General features: G+C 39.6%; 1 protein-coding gene and 1 long non-coding RNA gene across 2 annotated transcripts; one reads left to right on the top strand and one right to left on the bottom strand.

Annotated features, from left to right (window-relative positions):
• Nucleotides 1-215: 215 nt before the first annotated feature.
• On the bottom strand, nucleotides 216-6,819 carry LOC146680656 (macrophage mannose receptor 1-like). The gene is made up of 4 exons (XM_085448866.1): nucleotides 6,697-6,819; nucleotides 1,646-1,953; nucleotides 987-1,273; nucleotides 216-892 (listed from the first exon to the last, which is right to left on the bottom strand). Exons 2-4 carry the CDS (start codon nucleotides 1,917-1,919, stop codon nucleotides 704-706), a joined length of 750 nt encoding a protein of 249 aa, XP_085304992.1. The 5' UTR covers nucleotides 1,920-1,953; nucleotides 6,697-6,819; the 3' UTR covers nucleotides 216-703.
• Nucleotides 6,820-10,660: 3,841 nt separating this feature from the next.
• LOC146680655 (uncharacterized) lies at nucleotides 10,661-11,257 on the top strand. The gene is made up of 3 exons (XR_014918294.1): nucleotides 10,661-10,819; nucleotides 10,908-10,984; nucleotides 11,237-11,257. It is a non-coding gene; the product is annotated as an uncharacterized LOC146680655 (long non-coding RNA).
• Nucleotides 11,258-17,066: the final 5,809 nt, after the last annotated feature.

Genomic DNA, 17,066 nt, shown 5'->3' with positions numbered 1-17,066 from the left:
AAAATGATTTGATTACCTGACTTTCCCTCTTAATTCCTATGTACGTAGTTAGAGTGTACTTCTCGAATTCTGTAAAACATTTTTTTCAAAAGGAATACAAGACGGCCTGTTTTAGATGTAAAAAAAGCCTCATAGCAGTGAAAGTAACCATATGGTTCCCTCACCACTGCTTATAAAGACAAAAATAATTGCTTAACTGCACATTAATCTTTATTTAATATCTTTATTGACTTGAGACAACTTTTAAATTATGTATAGTCCAGTATTTACTTGACATGTCACACAACTACATTAGGAAAATAACACATATAACAAGACGTTATGATTTTTCTGGTTTGCATTAATCTATCATCATTGTATAATCTAACAGTATGAAAACATCTCATCACTATTTCTCACCTTTTCAATGTACTGACTATATTAACTGATATATTTGTAACATGCATCATGAATGAAGGTACAATTATTCTAACTCAAAAACTTTTAACTGGTAGTGTAAAGTGTTGGTCAGGTTCCCATTGTTCTTGGAATTTCTAATTTTGGACTCACTCATATACCTGAATAACGGTTCATTTTTGTTTAACCCTGTCTGTGGAGTCTGCTTTGGATTATTTCTCCTGTTTACTTTGACACACATGTATCTAAGTGTCATAAGATGGAAAGGTAAGTACAGATATATCAAATTTTTACTTAAGTACAGCACTTAATTCATTTTGGAACAGAGAAAGTTCCTTTTCTGCTGGCAGTTTCTTATGCCGTAGGGTGAACGACCATTCTTCTCGAGGACGCCACAGAGGCCCTCGGTTGGGCATTTTGGGATATCCTCATATTGCATTTCTTCTCCACCCACCCACAGCCACTCACCAGCCAGGTTACACAGGCCTGTCCACACCTGCCAACAGTAAACAAAGAGAAACAAACAAAGTTACAGTAAGTATAGTTATGAGTCTCTCACCAACACAAACGCATGCAGAAAACTGCCCAACCTCATCAGTGGTAGCCTCTTTTGCGGTCTCTCGTGCAGTGGTGTAGTCATCTGGAGTGATCAGGGAGGCCAGGTCATAGCCGTGGTTCCTGTATGAAGAGGCTGGATCTTCTGTGACCACTCCATCCAGAGACCTGCAGTGTTCTAATGCCTCCTCCCATGTTTTATTCTCCTTCACCAGAATCAGCTTTTCCTCATAACATAGGAAAGTTTTTTTTTCATCACACTTCTTGCTTTCCCATTTTCCGTTGCTTCTTCTGTTCACACAGTTTTCATCCTTTTTTGGTTCTGCAAGAAGTCGAAGTACAATAGAGAAAAAAGACGGCTGGATTTCAGAGATGTTTTAAAGGTCTATTTTTATCTAGATTCAGTATCAAATCATTTTACCAGTACAGTGTTTATGTGTCTAACAAACCCTCCTTGCTGAAGTTCCAGCTGAAACAGTTGGTTTGGGACTTCATGAAACTCATTACAGTCAACACTGTGGTAGACAACACTGCTCCACACTGTAAATCTGATCCTTTCTCACCACTCAAATTGTTGAATGCTCAAAATGTCTCAAATTGATTTCAGGTCACAATGCAAATAAGTTTGGTATAATTACCAGTAAGTTTGATCTTGTAACATCTAAGGAGTAAGAAACATAGTATGAGAATTTACCGCCATCCCATGGTGTGAAGATGGCTATTTTGCCTCCTCTGGACCATTTCCATGGACTTGTTGCATCCTTCCGGGACAAACCGATCCATCCAGAGTACTGTAGAGCTACATCCTCTTCTGCAGTTCTCACTCGGACCAAGTCAGTGTGGTTCTTCCTGCAGAATGTTACTGCCTCTTCCCAGGTATACTCGTAAGGTTTATTATAAAACTTGATGTCCAGCAGATGTCCACACACGGGGAAAAGAATGAGCAAGAGGGCAACGTGCTTCGTCATTGTGTTTTTCACAGGAGAAAAGTGGACAAAAAGCCTGCACAGACAGGACACAGAACAGAAATTTTATAGTGAGGAAGAGCAGCGTCTGCTGTGTCCACATAACGCTCTACTGATAAATGCTGGGAACAATAAACTCTTCATTAAACACAACTAGAATAAATTGCACAGATATAGGTGCTTGTGTGTTTAAAGAAATCAATAAAACATTTCAAATTTCAAGTGAAATGTCCTATTATTTAAAAAGAAAAGAACACAAAACAATAGAAATACTAATTTAAATAAATTGTTGTAATGACATTTACAAAATAAGAGTGCAAGTGAGAGCAAACTGAATAGTGAGATAGCTTTTGTCTTTTGTTCTTCTTTGGCAGATCATACACTGTGTTCAGTGTCCAGTGTTGGGGAGTAACGCAATACATGTACCGCCGTTACGTATTTAAAATACAAAATATGAGTAACTGTATTCCGTTACAGTTACCGTTTAAAAAGGTGGTATTCAGAATACAGTTACTTTGTTGAAATAAATGGATTACACTGCGGTACTTTCCTGCTTCATTTTGTCGCGGGTCAGGACTGTTTGGGTTTTGTTTGACAGCTACGTTCTGTTGTCCCAGGCGGCAGTGTTACAGTTGCCATGGTTACAGGGCGACGCTCTCTCTCTCTCTGCGACTGTGTGTTTCCTGGGTGAGAGAGCGCCTTTTCGTTGTTGTTGTTGTTGTGCTAAGCTAACAGGCAGAATGCTACAAGCATAGCTCTAAAGAATGTAGCCTCATGGGCAGTGTAGTCCGTGCTGCAGGGAGAATGGACTGCCATACACGTTATGGGTCTGTGAGCGCGAGGAGGGAGAAAAAGGGGAGTGGAAAGGTACGAGTTGTCATCGAGGAAAAACGGGAGCTGGAAGCATGTAAATATAATAATAACCACTGCAGTCAAGAAGAGTGCCTGACGAGCCCAGTTGTAAGTAAGCTATTAAGACCAGTGGCGTGTCTAGAAAATTTTTGTTGGGGGGGCCAGGTAGGGGCACAGATTTGGAGAAGGGTGGCAGATTTAATTGGCAGATAATGTTTAAAAAAAAAATTCTACCAACCCTTAACCATAATTCAATAATCCTATAAACCTAATAACCAAATGCACTTTTAACTCTTATTAGAATGAGATTTTAACCACTACGGTGCAAAGTTTTTAGATACTGCGTTGATAAAGTACAAGAGATACAATCAGTGCTTTGTCAGTGCTTACTCAGCATTCAAGGACATCAATATTTGCATAGCATTTTTACTGACATGTAGTGCACATATGTTTTGGGCAAAAACATTTTTGAAAATTAAAATACGAACATTTGTAACAAACAATTGACAAATTAGCCAATGCCAATGCAAAACTTTATCTGCCTGTTAAAAAAAGAAGATAATCTTCTCACAAACTGGTGTTTGATTTTGAAACAGGAAAAAAGTGGGGAAACAACTGAAAAGACTAACATTTGAATAAAACCTGAAAGCAAGTAAATACTTTCTATGCTGCCTTATGGTAAACTTTGGTAATATTGATAAAGAACAACACTGGCTGATGATGAAATACAGTCAGCTGGCATGGTGACACTGCCAGTATTAACCTGCAGGGCTGGACTGGGACAAAAAAATTGGGCATTTTTACTACAGACCGACCCACCAGGTATTAAAGCCATAAAGCCTTTGAATGAAAACAAACCCTGTTGTGACAGTGATGTACAGTCTTTTTGGTATATGTATGATTTCTATACATTTTACGTCAGATAAAAACTTTGGTTGTAAGATTTAGATAATTATTTAATAAAAACTAGGTATTTTAAATGAGAATAAGAAAGAAAAGTATTTCTTTGTGCCCACCTTTCCCTGTTAATGCCCTACCTGGCCCCCTGGCAAAACTTTGCTAGACCCGCCCCTGCACAGTTACCAGCTGTCAGCTACATAAAAAAGGATCCTGGTGTTATTTGTCTCTCAGAAACAGTTCATAACTTCAACTCATTCATGTCACCTAAAAGGTAAACCTGTTTCTCCATCACAGCTCTGATGATTCAGTAAGGACATCTCCTGGTTTCATCTTCATGTTTCCCTCTCACCACATATCCAAACCGACATCATGACCAGCAGCTTTACAGCTGTGGCTCCAGCAAACATCAGCTGATACTAGAAATTAATATTAAATACATTCTAACAACAGCTGATCAAGCTTAAACGTGCTGCTGTTGTTTAGCGCAATATCCGCTGGTTTCCTCTTTCTGGCGCAAAGTGGGCGATAAACAAACAAGGGAGAAAAGCCGATCAGCTGATCATTGATCAGTTTCATGATTGAAGTAGCAACAGGAGAGGGAGGGGGAGAGAATGAGAGAAGAAGAGGCAGCTGTGCAGCATAAAGACAGAATAAATCCAGCTTTGTGTCTTTTTTCCATTCTAGCTAAAGTCCGGGACAAACTGCGTCTCTTCTCAGCTCAATACGAAACGCGTAATATTTTCTCTGAATGAGGGACCATTCCATTTTTTTAAGGAGCCGTTGGCAACTCTACTAACCTTATGAATAAAATAAAATTCACTATCAGTAACATCATAGCACCCACCCAGCTGTATAAAAACTCCGTCAAACTGGCTAGAACGCAGTATGAGTTATTGCAACTGACAGTAAAAAGTCAGCAACATGAAAATAAACTCCACCTAAACTTGGTTTATATCTGACCCAGATAGACTGCAGGTCATAACTTCTTACCTGAAGTTCAGTTCACCTGACACTCGGACTGGTGGCTGCCTCCGGTCTCTCCTCCTGCCTCCCCTTCCCTCATCCACCTGTTGCCTCTGTGGAAGCCCCGTCATAGCCACCACCAAACAACGGAGTTATTTCTACACATCGACCTGCATCTGGCCAATCCACCACCTCTCATTGTTCATGCCATTACAAAAAAAATAAATAAATAAGTCACCGGGCACATGCCCGGTATGCCCGATGGCCAGTCCAGCTATGTTAACCTGCAACCAAATCTGCAGCTCCATACAGCAATGTTACGACTTAGATTACATCTTATAACTCATAACTCTTATGTTAGCTGCCCTCAGCAGCAAACTGTCTGAAATATTCCACAGCTGCAATAATTCTTTAAGTGTTATTTTTTCCTTGGTATTCTAATTTCACCGAAGTTTACTAAACTCAACAAACTTAATATTACTTACCGGGACATTTATTCTGTCCTCATTTTCTTTCACCGAAAAATTGTTTCCTGCAGTGACGTCTTTCGCGCTTGGCTCTCCTACCTTTGCTAACGTGATGCGCATAGCGCAGAAGCCGATGCTGCATTCACTTACACTCGGATATCTGAGCGTCACCGTGAAAACATAATCGGACATTTGATATTTGATTGAATTTTATTGTTTTGCCTTTGGGGTGGCACCTGGGGTGGCCAGTCTGGTTTGGGGGGTGGCCTGTGCCCCCCCAGGCCACCCCGCTGGACACGCCATTGATTAAGACTCGACTGTGTTCGTGTTTTCCTCCGAAAACAATAAGTTCCGTTGGAGCAGCCTTTCAACGCCTGTCTCTGTCTCTCGCAAGAAAAGTTGACCCACACAACAAAGTAAAGCTATTTTTCGGCTACGAGCCGACAGGGACCCCGCCGTATTAGTCAGAGGTCCCTTTACTACAGTTCGGAGTCGCGGACCTTCAGTAATAGTAATAAATCACACAGCAATAGTACATTCACGTTGTTGTAAAAAGCATGATAATATATTAAGTAATCCAAAGTATTCAGAATACGTTACTGTCATTGAGTAACGTAACGGAATACGTTACAGAATACATTTTGGGGCATGTATTCTGTATTCTGTAATGGAATACATTTTAAAAGTAACCTTCCCAACACTGTCAGTGTCTGATCCCTTTGTCACGATCCTGGGTCATCTGACCCAGCGTATTGAGTTTTAGTTTATTTTGATGTTTAAAGAGCACTAACAGTGTAGACCAGTCTAAATGGATCTTTGATGACATAAATAGCATTTTGGTTATTTCAGGTTAATTCCTCTATAAACGGCTGTTTCAAAAATGTAGATGTAATAACTCTTTAGCAATTAAGTGTCATGATCTGTCTTGGTTCCCCGTCTCGTTAGTTAGACTATGTTCAGCTGTGTTCCCACCTGTGGTCTATTCCTTCGTTTGCCTTGTGCTTTTAATGTCTGCCTCTTCCTCCGCTGGTTGTTGTGATCACCCTGAATGCTGGGTTTTCTGCTAGTCTGTCTGTTTAGTTTAAAGTGTTTTCCCAGTTTTAGTTTATAATGAATAATTCCAGCAATAAAGCTGTGTTTTGAGTTTAGTTTGGATTTTGGGTCCATTCCTGGCTGCCTAACACAGCTGTTATGACACCAAGTACTTTCAGACACTACTTTGTTTATTGTCACTTTGCTCACTACATATTTTGTCAGCTATAAATTTTACTACTATTTGCTGTCAGTCAGTGTAAAACATTACAACAAAATCAAAATCAGACAAAGACGTAATGTGTTAACCTAAGTCTCAGATGGTTGTTTTAGTGAAATTGCTCTAAAATGACGAAAGAAAAATTAGAGAATGAGTTGTACATGCATACATGCTAGTCTCAGGAAGTTAAACTGCTTTTAATATACAGTTTCAGCAGATTAAAACTGAAATCAGCCCAACTGATAAAGTCCACAACTTACGTGGCTATCACACTGTTTTCTCTTCATCTCTTTATAAATATAAGTCTCTGTCATTCATTCAGACCTGTTTGTACAGCAGCACTTACCTTGGTAGATGTTAGCAGGGAATCTTTGAAATTCACTCTGGTTATGATCCCTCTATAAGACACCAGTGGTGATTCAGAGGTCTGTTCAAAACCTGCCATCCAGGTCCCAACTAATTTGATGGATAGCTCTGGCCTGGCATCCCCCAAGTCATTTAAATCAGAAGCAAAGCAGCAGCAGCATTTAAATACACTCTATTCTGGATATTTACTTAGTCCCTTCCAAAGAACCTTCAGGGATCATGTAATGTAAACCACCACACCCTACTGACAGAAAGCTGTCTAAAGGTGGGGATTTTTGTGTTTGAGTGATGTGCCTTAAAACGTTTTTTTAACTGTAGTGTAAGAACATTGTTTTAATATTTTTGTTTCTGCAATATATGCACACCATATATATATATGAGAGTGAATACAGCAGCTTCAGAGAATGAAAAAGTTGGTAAACCACATCCCGCACTTTCTCCATTACAGGTTTACAACCTTTAACTGCCTCATTAACCTCCTAGGACCTGGCGTCCACATATGTGGACATCACATTTTGGACGCAATCGGTCTCTATACTGTCCGTTTTCTTTTCAGCTGCTTTTAAGCATGTTTCTTGTCGTCGTTGTTCCAACACAGTGCGTTTGTTTTGATTTGTGGACCCGGAAATGGTGCCGCGCTCCCACAATACATTGCGGCGTGACGTCAACTCCAAAGCCCTGTTAAGAAACGGGGGGAAGCTTTAGGATTGACGCCGGTGTTTTGAGATGTGAGAGATTTGGGACGTTTAGCGCAAATCTTGTGTAGTTAGTGTGTAGTGTATTCAGTAGTTTTGTTGTGTGTGTCAGAACAATGAAGCGACTGCTGTGGCGACTGAGTGATACATCTCCTGTTGTCAGGCCTGCAGGCAGTAGCGGTTTTTGATACGGGCGACGTGGGCGGTTGCAGGAGAGAGACGGAACTGGGAGCACTGCAAAGAACTGTACTATAAGAAGCACCAATCACAGAAACAGTGTGAACAAAATAAAAAGGCTGAAAGTAAGATTCCTGAATTGTATCGGATTCTTTGGGATTACAATGAGATTAAGTTCAAGAAAAAACTGAAGTTAAATCACAGACAGAGGATGAAGCACAAACCTGAATCATGCACAAGCCCCTCTGTGACTGTGAGACGTTAACATATTTGAGATATGTAATAGAAATTAAATTAGGGTAAGGAGCAATAATTCTTAATGGTGTTTTGTGTCCAAAAGTTGATTCTGTTCATCTGGATGTAACGTTTTGTGGGAGAAACGTTTCACCACGCTGGTGGAAACCCAAACAAAACACGCATTAAAAGGCTGAAGTGCCTGTGTCTCAATCTCATGACCAATGTCACCCCTACTTGCGGCCCGCATGATGACGTGAAGAAATATTGTAAAAAAAATTATTCACAAAGGTTATTTAATATGAAGGCAATAGGCAGAGTGTTACAGGCACAGCCCTAAAGAATGTAGCATCATGGGCAGTGTAGTCCATGCTGCGGGGAGAATGGACTGCCGTACCTGTTATGTGTCTGTGAGCAAGGTAGGGAGAAAAAGAGAAGAAAAGTACGAATTGTCACTGACCAGAAGCGGGAGCTGGAAACATGTAAATGTAATAATAACCACTGCAGCCAAAAAGAGTGCCTGACGAGCCCAGTTGTAAGTAAGCTATTAAGACTGTACACCGTGTTCGTGTTTTCCTCCGAAACAATAAGTTCCGTTGGAGCAGCCTTTCAACGCCTCTCTCTGTCTCTCGCTAGCAAAGTTGACCGAGACAACAAAGTAAAGCTAGTTTTCGGCTACGAGCCTGAGACAGAACCTGACATACAGGGAGTGCAGAATTATTAGGCAAATGAGTATTTTGTCCACATCATCCTCTGCATGCATGTTGTCTTACTCCAAGCTGTATAGGCTCGAAAGCCTACTACCAATTAAGCATATTAGGTGATGTGCATCGCTGTAATGAGAAGGGGTGTGGTCTAATGACATCAACACCCTATATCAGGTGTGCATAATTATTAGGCAACTTCCTTTCCTTTGGCAAAATGGGTCAAAAGAAGGACTTGACAGGCTCAGAAAATCGGAAGGTTGCCGGTTCGAGCCCCGGCTTGGACAGTCTCGGTCGTTGTGTCCTTGGGCAAGACACTTCACCCGTTGCCTACTGGTGGTGGTCAGAGGGCCCAGTGGCGCCAGTGTCCGGCAGCCTCGCCTCTGTCAGTGTGCCCCAGGGTGGCTGTGGCTACAATGTAGCTTGCCATCACCAGTGTGTGAATGGGTGGATGACTGGATGTGTAAAGTGCTTTGGGGTCCTTAGGGACTAGTAAAGCGCTATATAAATACAGGCCATTTACCATTTATCTGTAATGACAATATCAAACTACAGAGTTTTGTTTTTTTTCCTAAAATTTTCAGATTATAAGTTTGGAGGTGCTGAGATTGAAATTTCACACCACTTTATTAACTTGTTTAAAAAGACCAACACAATGCAGGAGCCGTCTCATGGCCACAACTGTGGACTATCAACACTGATGATGAGGAAGATTTTTTGTTTTATTTCAGCAACTCTCCTGACAGTGCTCCGACAGACTTACCCTGTGAAACCCATGTAATCGGTTTGGCCCTGTCTCGTGATGAGTTGTGAACTAACAACTTTTTCTATGTAAAAAAAAGAAGCATTTTTCTCTTTGTATATAAATAATGCTGATGTCATGTGACGAGATTGTTAGGACCAAGTACAATAATCTCAGTTTTATCTAAATTTAGAAGCAGAAAATCAGAGGTGTTTAGCTGTCTAAGACATCCCTGTAGTTTCACTAGTAAAAGTATCAATTGCATAGCAGTGAAAATGTATTCTATGCCTTCTGATGATACTGCCTAAGAGAAGCATGTATAATGTAAACAGAATGGACTATTTACACAATCACTTCTGTGTTCTATGTAGTCCTGCCCCAGTGCTTCCGGTGTGGTTAAACCATGGCGACGTTCTACACTCGCTGCCTACAAGAGCTCCCAAAATTGAACATCACTGATGTTCATCGGATTAGCAGAGTGACGACTACCCCTGCCAGCAAATTAGATAAAGGATTTCAATTATATGCTGCATCATATATACACAACTACGAAGGTAAGAAAACATAAATTAACCGACAAAGAAACGCTAGCTAACGTCAAATGCAAACACTATGTTACTCCGCTATGTCCTTCATTTGATGTCAATTCTCTATATTACATGTTTTCTTAAACTGTATTTTATGTCATCCGAAACTATAGTTGAGGTTTTCTTAACTAATGTCACTTTTGTTGTTAGACACTGTTATAATAGCGTTAGGTAGTTGGCTAACTAAGGAAGTAGTTAACTACCTAATGCTACTCTTGCTAAGTGTAAAGTATATATGTTTAAGACGTGCTGACATGAGTAATACAGAAATAATGCTAATGGTACTTGTATCTTTATTCAGTGTCCAATAAAGACAGGTTGTCAGGGGAGGTCGGTGTGAGAGCCCTGTGCTACAGGTCAATGAGGAAGAGTGAGGCATCACACGGACTAAGTGTAGGCAGGAAGCTGTGTAAAGTTGTTAATCCCCATTCAGTGGGGTTCTGTTCATTTAAGCATTAGTTAAGTTCATTCCTAAAGGCCCATCAACTTGAATGTTTTCCTTGTCTTCCTGCTTTATCACTCCTAATTTGACTAGTCAGATAGTTTAATCAACGTGTGTGGGTGATCAGAAACATTTGACGCCAAGTTAATACTGCAAATATACACAATCTAAGTTATTACAGTTATCAAGGATGGTTAAGTTGTTTTAATAGGGAGAGAAAGAAACACTAAGCTTTCAGGAGGGTACGTAACCATAACACTGAACTATGTTCCTGTTCGGCTCTTCCATGAAGATGTTACATTTTTAATTTTCGTTCTTTCTTCTTAGATTAAGCTTCTGGATTCATCGCCGGTGATACTGACACATAGCCAGTGCTCGTGTGTGGCAGGCGCTGTTATGTGCAATCACACAGTGGCACTGCTCTTCCAAACAGCACACTACTCACAACTCAGAGTGCCGGTTGTCCCCCCTGTGCATAGCTGCACGGAATCTGAACAGCAATGGCACAAGCCACGGACAGTGGTAATTTAAATGAGGTTAAAGTTTTTGAATTAGTCCATGTTTACATATGAACAGCAACACCATCCACAGTAAATGTGTCTTCTGTTAGGGTGTGAAGCCAGGACCCATCAACTCCATGATCTTCACTAAGCCGGTACCAAATAGGATGGCCCAGACTGGAGTACGGTAATTAGATTTGTAAAAGTTGGTTTCATGTGTTACAAATATATGTTGCTATTTGTTCATACATACATGTGTCAGAATAGGTATTAATTTACATACATTACACTTTCTGAAGACAGCTAACTCAGTCATGTACATATACATCCCAGTCTCTAACTTATGCACCACTGTTTTACACCTTTTAGTTTTTAGTTTAGTTGTTGTTCAGTATAATAACCTTCTTTCTTACATTATTGTCATTGATGTTTTCTTCAGGAGTGGCTTCTACAGAGGCATTCTTGTTCAGAATAACGGAGGCATACGCAAAATTTAATATTGAGGACAGGCCACTTGTGACCACAATGAACATGAGACCTGACAAGCCCCTTGTGGAAAGTGCCTTTGGGCTGGTGCAGGAGGGCAGTGTTCTGTCATATCAGCAGCTGGTTTTGACAACCCGGTACATCACACTACACCGTGATGCACCACCAACACCGCACTTGCCTCTGAAGGGGTATGACATCTTGCCACCAGATTGTGTGTTTGTGTGCTCAGAAGAAGAGCTTCTGCATCTGAAAAACTTGTCTGTAACTCTGGAAATGGCTCACAAAATAGAGGAAGCTACACGTGAGCAAAGCTCTTCGTCTGAGTGAATGAATACCCCCAGTTTGGCTTCAAATGTCCCAATGTACAAAACTTTATTGACTGCAAATATGTGCAAATGGAATGTGGTACCCCTAAACTAAGAAAGAGCCACGCATATTACTGGCAAGGGCAAGGACAACTGCTCATCAGTGGAATGCAGTGGTGTGACTTTGTTGTGTGGGCACAAGAGGACTACCTAGTGCAAAGAGTATACACGGATACAGATGTGCACAATGCAATCGGAGAAAAGGCTGACTACTTATTTTTTTACATGTATATGCCAAGATACCTGTGTTTGGAAAAATGAACAGTGAAAACATAGCAAAAAGGAAAACAGATCCTTCAGGCTGGCTGGAACAAAATAACTGTTGTTTTATTTGCAATATATTTCATGAATTCTTTTGTTGTTACTTGTTGTTACATGTTACTTTTATGTGAAATCAATAAACTTATTTACGCAATGGCATCAATTTCATTTTTTAAAAACACACATTAAAACATTGAATTTGTGCAGAACTTATTTACATGGTAAGTATTTAAAACTCCATGCCTAACATACTGATATACATTTAGACAATAACACAACTGAATGAAGAAAATGACAAATGGTATTTTTGACGTTACAAAAGCACAATGTCATGATCTCTTTTAAGACTGTGCTCTTCTTGATCGTCAGGAGGAACTAGTTCAGGGCGTGGCTCCGTTCTTTCCCAAACACTACGCCGCGGTGGTTCAACTTTATAGCCATTCCACTCAAACAGTGTTGGTACAGCACCTTTAATAAGCCGCCTTCGACCATCGAGGGTTGTTGGATCTATGAGTTGATCACTGGCAAAGTGTCTGCAGAAGACCCTGGTGTGAGAGGTAATCGTGAAATGATCCCGGCGTATGTTTACCAGCCATTGTCTTCTCAAGTCGGAATGGGTCGGAAAGCCATGAAAACTTAGTATACCGTTAAATTTGGCTGAAGCCGTACAAAGTGGGACACAGTAATGCTCGGAGTATTTCTTCTCCTGTTTTTGAAAATGTTCTGTTTTAAATACTTTTCTTTTTATTCTCATTCTGAAGCGACATTAGCATAGCAACCGATAGATAAACAAACATACCGGAAACACCCAAGCGGTAGTATTTGGAAATGGAAATACGTCACATGCCCTAGTGCAAGTAGTCCATTGGTCCAGGTACTGAACCCTGTGGAACTCCATAATTAACCTCAGTGTGTGAAGCAGACTCTCCATTTAATAAATAATAATACTTGTAATGAAATATTATTGTCAACAGTATCGAATGCTGCACTTGGGTCTAGCAGTAACCATTTTAACATTTCAATATGAATAAAGGCAGAAAACTGAATGTCTGAGGAGGAGGCTCAGACAATCAGCAGCCAAATGCAATAGTGAAAAAACAATAAGAAAAACAGTACTAACATTGTCTTTATTTGTCTTCATTTGAAGTTGCTGCAATCAGTGGTATTTATATTTAAATATTGTTTTTTAAAGATTAAATAATTGAAAAAATGATGTGCATATATTACACAAACACAAATATTAAAACAATGTTCTTATAGTAACGTTTCAAAAAATGTTTTAAGGCACGTGTCAGCTTTTATTCCATTTCAACATCACTCAAACACAAAAATACCCATCTTTGGCAGTTTTCTGTCAGTAGGGTGTGGTGGTTTGCATGTACATGATCCGTGAAGGCTCTAGGGAAGTACTCAGTAAATATCCTGAACACAGTGAACTACTATGGAAAACAATCCAAACTGAGACTGTATTTCAATGCTGCTGCTTTGCTTCTGATTTAAATGACATATGGGATCAAATTAGTAGGAAATAGGTGGCAGGTTTTGCATGAACCTCTGAATCACCACTGGTGTCTTATAGAGGGATCATAAGCAGAGTGAATTTCAAAGCTTCCCTGATAACATCTGCCAAAGTAAGTGCTGCTGTACAAACAGGTCTGATGAATGAATGGCAGAGACTTATTTATAAAGAGATGAAGAGAAAACAGTGTGATATCCACGTAAGTTGTGGACTTTATCAGTTGGGCTGATTTCAGTTTTAATCTGCTGAAACTGTATATTAAAAGCAGTTTAACTTCTTGAGACTAGCATGTACAACTCATTCTCTAATTTTTTAGTCATTTGAGAGCAATTTACTAAAAACAATTATGGTTGAGTGAGTTTGGCCAGTGTTAACTTTTCATTGTTAATTCTACTCAATTTAGTGTCAAAATTAACAACAAAATGTTTAAAAATTTTGCAAAGCTCTCCAGCGAGTAGTGCGGTGCTCTGAACGGATAATTGGAGGTGAGCTTCCCTCCCTCCAAGACATCTACAGGAAGCGGTGCCTGAGGAAAGCGGGGAGGATCATCAAGGACTCCAGTCACCCCAGCCATAAACTGTTCAGACTACTTCCATCAGGAAGGAGGTTCTGCAGCATCCGGTCCCGTACCAGCAGACTGAGAGACAGCTTTTTCCATCAGGCCATCAGACTGCTGAACACGTCATAGACACCTCAGCTTCACTACTGGAACTTTAACATTATGCACTCCATACTGTACAGTAATGCCACTGTTTTGCACATGTCTCACTCTGTATATTTTATTTTATTTATTTTATATATTCTATTCATTGTTTACTCTATTTAATTTGTAAAATATGTGTACACACACACACACACACACACACACACACGTAGAAAAATATTTAGTATACACATCCAGAAATGCATATACTATTATATATTGTACATATATTTATTAGTTTCAGATGTAGCCATTCTTGTATTTTGCTTGTTTACATTATTGTATTTTGCACAACTCTGTTGCTTGTGAAGCTCGCACACAAGAATTTCACTCACATGTGCTGTACCAATGTACCTGCACATGTGATGTGACAATAAAAGTGATTTGATTTGATTTGATTTGAAAAATATTTAACACTGAGGGTTATTCACACTGTTCAGAGTAATATGATTACACTTTATAGAGCTCATTTTACTCCAAATTTAGTTTAATAACACACTGTGTAATAATATTTCTTTTTATTTCTCTGTAGTGTTATTTTTTTCATATTTATCATATGTTGCTATTTTACTAAATGGCTGTGATTTATCCTATATTATGGATATAACAGCAAACATACAGGTTATAGTAAAAGCATTTATTATGTTGAGAGGAAGGGGAGCTGCTCTTGTAGCGACCTGCAGCAGGTGTATACTGGCGTTTGTTTACTGGCGTTTGTTTACTGGCGTTTGTTTACTGGCGTTTTCTTTCTCTTTTTGTTTTTAACTTTGTTTTAACTCTGTTCTTAACCGTGGTTTTAACTTTTTATGAGGGTTTTTTTTTCCCGAGATGGAGATCTTCTACACCTTAGTTTTATTGTTGTTGGCGATATTCACCTGGAGTCATTCACTCTCACTGACAATCACTTATACACACGAGGAACTACTTGGATTACGGTGGTCCTGTTTGTCTATGTACGACTCTTCTAATGCTCGGATGTGATTCTTTGTGAGGATTTATTTGCCCGGTCAAAGACTAATTTTGGAAAGCCCCGCCGCTTAAGAAAACACGGAAAGAAAGGCGGTGTGTGGTTCTCTTGATAATAAAGGTTGTTGGAGTGTTCAGTGGATCCAAACACAGACGCAAGTAGAGTTTAAATGAAAGTGAGTTGTTTCTTGGCTGATTGCAGGAAAGTCTAGAAAGATAAAAAGACATAGACCAGAAGGGGTAACTGAGAAACTATAAACCACTGAAACATAAAGCTAGAGACCACGTCAGAACTATAGAAATTGAACAAATTGAATTCATTGGAATCGTTAGTCTCCTTGCTTATAGATCATGCTCATTGGTTCTTGCACTTTCGCTAGAATCAGTTTTTTTCAGTTGTCATCAGGAAAATAGCAGAGCAGTTTACAGAAGAATATGGACATTATTTGCGGAATTTTTTTTTTTTTTTTTTTTTTTGCACAAAAAGACATAATGCTAAAGCCAAACTGCATCCAGAACAGAAAAAACTGTGTTATGCTGCCAACACAACTCTTTGCAAGCGCATGTACACACACCATGCTAACTAAGGAGTATTATTCTTTTAAAAATAACTTTTAAAGTAAAACTGGACGTTGCACACTTTAACAGGGAAAACACAGACACGTGTATCAATGTGATATGGGAGGACTGACACAGTATAATTCAGTCCTCAAAATTATTACAAATTACTCTCAGTGGTGGGAGAGGTGTTTTCCTCTAAATATTTTTTATTGGTCCAGTATTTTTTTTTCTACTACGAGTCCTCAAACTATTGTGGAAGTTTTACACAAAACCATTTTCTTTATTTTTTATCATCTTAGTATAAGTGTCTTCTGTACTGACGCCATGTTTTACAGTTCTTATCAGTAGTCATTGGAGTATTTGCATGGACTTATCTCTCCATAGTATGAACACAAACTCTTCAGGCCTGGTATAGAAGTGGTTCCATCACGTTTCACTCCTTAGATAATCATGACTGATTAACAGTAACAGTGTCACGTTAGAGGGAAGTGAGGACTTAGGTGTGGAGCTCTTGATAGCTAGACAATGTGTTTTATTTAAGTGCTCAAACAGTTCACAACATGACAAAAGTCCAAAGTCCAAATTGTGCTCTTCTCCTGAATCCAAGTGGTAGTGTGATTCCATTCACTCGTGACAATAGAGTGACCGTGCTTCTTCGCTCTAACCCATCCACTCCGTCCTCAAACTCCTAGAAAAGGGGGACAACACACAACAGGGGAGGAGGCTTTCCAGCCAACACAACACTACTTTTGCAGAGCTCACTGTTACTACCAGGCTTAGTGCAACAATCCAGCACTGACTGTCACCCGATCACAATGTTAAATAGCTCTGCCCAAGATGGAGGATGATTGGAGGAAGCTGGATGGAAAATTAGGCGCAGGTGTGCCGTCTTCAGTGCAGAGATGCTTCCGGGTCAGAGGACGCTGAGCCCTCACTCTCCCGGAAGCGCGAACTTCAGTAAAAAAACAAGCAGAAATTGAAACTCCAGTAGATTTGGGTCTCAGAAATCAAGAACTGCCTGTGAGAAAACATTGAACTTCAAGTCAGTTTTCTCTTCTTTCAGTTTTCTTGCTGTGAATGTTATATAAACTATTGTAATACAGACCTGCATGCATGAATATACATTATACGTGTTACTGCAATAAAGAAAGTTAATGCATGCATTTATGTTGTTAGTTTTCTTTAATTCGACTAATATGCATGCTAAGGAGCTTCAAAAGAAAGTTACTAGATTTCTTTAAGTTTCTTGAAGACATTTCACCTCTCATCCAAGAGTCTTCTTCAGTTCTTAAACCAAATGGTGGACAGTCCCAGATATTTAAGCCCTCTTGGGAGTTCTCCCTTAAGAGGATCAATGACCTACTATCAATCATGTGACTCATCTCATAAGCTAAGGTTACAAAAA

This window comes from Copadichromis virginalis, linkage group LG23 (genome assembly GCF_057382275.1).
Source record: "Copadichromis virginalis isolate Kocher_CV1m ecotype Utaka linkage group LG23, C_Virginalis_male_GT1.1, whole genome shotgun sequence".
NCBI lineage: Eukaryota > Metazoa > Chordata > Actinopteri > Cichliformes > Cichlidae > Copadichromis > Copadichromis virginalis.
This window is presented reverse-complemented; position numbering and strand designations above follow the sequence as displayed.

What these genes read in the sequence shown, in the direction of transcription:
- LOC146680656 (XM_085448866.1), bottom strand. Translation starts at nt 1,919, where the DNA reads ATGACGAAGCACGTTGCCCTCTTGCTCATTCTTTTCCCCGTGTGTGGA. An exon ending in CTTCACACCATGGGATGGCG is followed by an intron (nt 1,274 to 1,645) that starts GTAAATTCTCAT and finishes GACTTCTTGCAG; the next exon opens with AACCAAAAAAGGATGAAAAC. An exon ending in AAGAGGCTACCACTGATGAG is followed by an intron (nt 893 to 986) that starts GTTGGGCAGTTT and finishes TACTGTTGGCAG; the next exon opens with GTGTGGACAGGCCTGTGTAA.